The 3,790-nt window shown below is 36.8% G+C and overlaps 1 protein-coding gene across 1 annotated transcript in view; it reads right to left on the bottom strand.

The window, feature by feature from the left end:
- Positions 1–182: 182 nt before the first annotated feature.
- Positions 183–3,790, bottom strand: part of RPS6KA5 (ribosomal protein S6 kinase, 90kDa, polypeptide 5) — a 100,389-nt gene continuing 96,781 nt past the window's right edge. The window contains exon 10 of the mRNA XM_012660001.1: positions 183–359. Within this exon, the coding sequence (XP_012515455.1) occupies positions 183–359 (177 nt within the window). The remainder of the gene's footprint in view (positions 360–3,790) is intronic.

The raw sequence follows: 3,790 nt of genomic DNA, 5'->3' as shown, positions 1-3,790 counted from the left end.
ACAAATTTATTTTAGACTAAACATAAAAGAAAAAAAAAATCCAAGAGACATATTTTCAAGTATCTATTTAATAGCCCTGAAAGTAAAAAACCAAAGAACCTCCCTCCCCCACAAAAAATCCCACATATTTGGGTGACCTTAATAATGATGCTAGATTGAATTACATAAGAGATCACATTATTTTATACCTCGGGTTTCAAATCTCTGTGCACCACTCCAACATCATGCATGTGGCTTACAGCTGAAACAAGCTTCCGCATGATATAGCTGGCTTCTGTCTCACTGAAGTGTTTCTTTTTCTTAATGCGTTCAAACAGCTCTCCCCCATTCAGAAGTTCCATCACTAGAAATGTGTGAAGCTAGGAAAAAAAAGAATGATGTAGAAGGCCTTACTTGAAGAGCAGTGTAAGTCTATTAACGTATAAAACATTTATTGACTATTTATCACCAATAAGTGTAAATAATCCCTTGTTAAAATAATCATCAGCAATCCTTGTATCTTAGAGAAAAGAGTTGAAGGCTTTTTTAGAATTCTACTTTAGAATGGAAAATTTCAAGTATTGCAGTGAAATCTTTATACTGTATATCCTTTCCTTGACTAATTCTTTCATTTGTGTTTATTTATTTATTTTTAGATGAGGTCTGGCTATGTTGTCTAGGCTGGTCTTGAATTCCTGGGCTCAAGGATCCTTCTGCCTCAGCCTCCCAGAGTAGCTGGGACTATAGGCACGTACCACCGCATGGCACATGGCAAATCCTTTGCCCTCCAATCCTCTCTATCAAGGTTATGCATCTTTCTTTTCAAAGTGTTGACCCAGTCCTGACAATAACGTGAAACCGTCTGCTTTAAATAATACAGAAGATTACTGAGTGTGGGCAACTGTGCATATGAAGCCTGGCACACCAATTTAATGGCAAATTTACTTTTTAATAAAAGGTATTACTTGATGATGTCATTCTGAACTTTTTAGGACTCGACTCATTAGCTTCAGGTTTCTGTTAATATTCACTACAAATACCCATAACTAACTGTGTTTTTTTAAAAAATTGCTTTTGATCTCAATAGCATTTCTTAGTTTCTTCATAAGTTATACATTTACTATACTTTGCATTTATTTCCTTTTTTTCCCCTTTGGTCCTTTTCTGTGAGAACGCATATATTTCCATAAAGAAAATAACATAGGAGCTATCAAAAAGCAAAGGACTTAGATCAGCTCTCAAATGAACACAAATGATTTAGAAAAAGATAAAATGTCAGTATTTTGATTCAGGTGCTATGCCTTACAACACAGTAACATCACTCAAACAAAATATGTTTTCTTTTGAATTAGCAAAACTCAGAAAAATTGCTTCATAAGAAACATATATATTATCCAGAACACACTGGACAAATCATAAAGGGTGAACAACTCTTTTCATAAGAAAATCGCTCCAGGCTAGCAGAGATCAAGCTACTTTGAGTTTCTACATCAGACAAATAAAGTTAAGGTTGAAGGTCTGCTACAAACACAGGCTGGTGAGCTTTAAAAAAAAGATGGGGCCGGGCGCGGTGGTTCACGCCTGTAATCCTAGCACTCTGGGAGGCCGAGGCGGGAGGATTGTTTGAGCTCAGGAGTTCGAAACCAGCCTGAGCAAGAGCGAGACCCCGTCTCTACCAAAAATAGAAAGAAATTAATTGGACAACTAAAAATACATAGAAAAAAAATTAGCCGGGCATGGTGGCGCATGCCTGTAGTCCCAGCTACTCGGGAGGCTGAGGCAGGAGGATCGCTTGATCCCAGGAGTTTGAGGTTGCTGTGAGCTAGGGTGATGCCATGGCACTCACTCTAGCCTGGGCAACACAGTGAGACTCTGTCTCAAAAAAAAAAAATTGAGCTCCTCTGCGGTGCAAAGCACTGTGCGACACAGAGCAGTGAATGAAGCACACCTGGCCCCTGTCTCATTGAGCCTGCTAAGGCTTTGGAAATGACTTAAGTTTATTCTATATTAAGACTGGTGAAAGGCTTTCTTGATCTTAATTCTTGAAGTAGAGGAAATGAGGGGACCTGGCATTCACTTTAATTTGGTGACTTTAATCCATTCCTCCTATATCCTGAGCATGTTGGAACATGCTGCTCACTTGTCTGCCTCTTCTCTCAAAGCACAGGTGGAGAGTTAGAAACAGTTCTACATGGAGGAGGGTATATGGGGTCAGGAATGGTAGGATGTAACCATTCAGTCCCCTTCTATCCTCATCCCAAGTTCCGCCTGAAATGAATTTGATATATATAACTTCTCTTAATCTCTCAAGGGTATGGGATCAGTTTGAAAAACACAAAGCAGCTTACGAGGAATGTCAGCCAGCTTCTAAATTTATCCGACGCTCACCTAGACTTAGGATTTTGACTATGCAGAAAATGAATCCCACATAACTATCTACCAAAAAACATACAAGATCTGAAAATGCTACATGTGGCCAGGCACAGTGGTTCATGCCTATAATCCCAGCACTTTCAGAGGCTGAGGTGGGAGGATTGCTTGAGGTCAAGAGTTTGAGATCAGCCTGGGCATATGGGGCAATGAGACCCCATATCTACAAAAAAAAAAATTAACTGGGCATGGTGGTACGTGCCTGTAGTACTGGCTACTTGGGAGACTGAGAAGAGTGGATCACTTGAGCCCAGGAGTTCGAGGCAGCAGTGAGCTATGACTGGCTACTGCAGCCTGGGCAACAGAGAACGATCCTGATTCAAATTAATTAATTAATAAAATAATAAATACTACATGGGAAAGGGGTTAAACTTTTAATGTGAAATAATATACTCTGCCATTTAAAAGTCCAAATCAAAGATATTTTATTACGAAAATGTTAGTTCAAAGGTACATTTTCATTTCTCCAAAATCCAGTTTGATTTAGGACTATAATTGTAGTAGAATGTCCGAAATAATCTGACAGTTCTACTTCATTTCAAGTGACTATTTGAAAGAAAACCTTTATTCCAAACAAGAAGAATTAAGCTACATAAGTATCTTTTTATCAGGAAAGTAAGGTGGCAAATTTAAATTTTGCTGGAGAAGACAGTTGCCTCATTTGAGACTCATGAGATGACAGATGGCTAGTTATCAAAGAATAAAACATGTGAAAATGAATTCTATACAGTCATGGAACAGATCTTTTCAATTAAAAAAAACTACATGCTTGTTCCTTGTCTATCAAGAAAACATTTAAGTGGTGTGCTTTCACATTTAAAAATAGACAGCTAATCTCCAATGTACAGAGCACCATATTTTCAGTGGGTGTTACGTAGGAGAGTGAGAACTATGAAGAAGGAAGCAGAGGGGGACCTACCATAGTTACAAGTTAATAAAACACAATTCACTTTTGATTAATTACTAGTAACATGAATAATGGTAATAGAAAGTACACAGACAGAAGTTTACATACTTCAAAGGAATATATCAATTATATTTGAATGCACAGAATTCCATTTTTTAAACATCCTCTTCCTCCAATAATTCAAGGCACTTGAGTAAAAGGCAAAAATAGTGCTCTTAGAGAAATATTCTTTTATGGTCTAACCAAAAAAGGAACACCAAATAAGTTAATATTTTAAATATAGTTGAAAATGCATTATAATCACATGATAATTAAAAATAAAGTTCTATTTTGGGGAGGAAATATGTATAATTTTGCATATGGTAGAGGATGAATCACTATTATCTTTTTTATAAATTATTGGGTTTTGTTTTTCAATTTTTATTATTTTGTTGATTTTCTAAAAGGGAGGAATTTTCATATTTTTGATACTAA

This window comes from Propithecus coquereli, unplaced genomic scaffold, assembly GCF_000956105.1.
Source record: "Propithecus coquereli isolate 6110/MARCELLA unplaced genomic scaffold, Pcoq_1.0 Scaffold646, whole genome shotgun sequence".
NCBI classification, from domain to species: domain Eukaryota; kingdom Metazoa; phylum Chordata; class Mammalia; order Primates; family Indriidae; genus Propithecus; species Propithecus coquereli.
The sequence above is the reverse complement of the archived record's forward strand: the minus strand, read 5'-3'. Positions and strand labels throughout refer to the sequence as shown.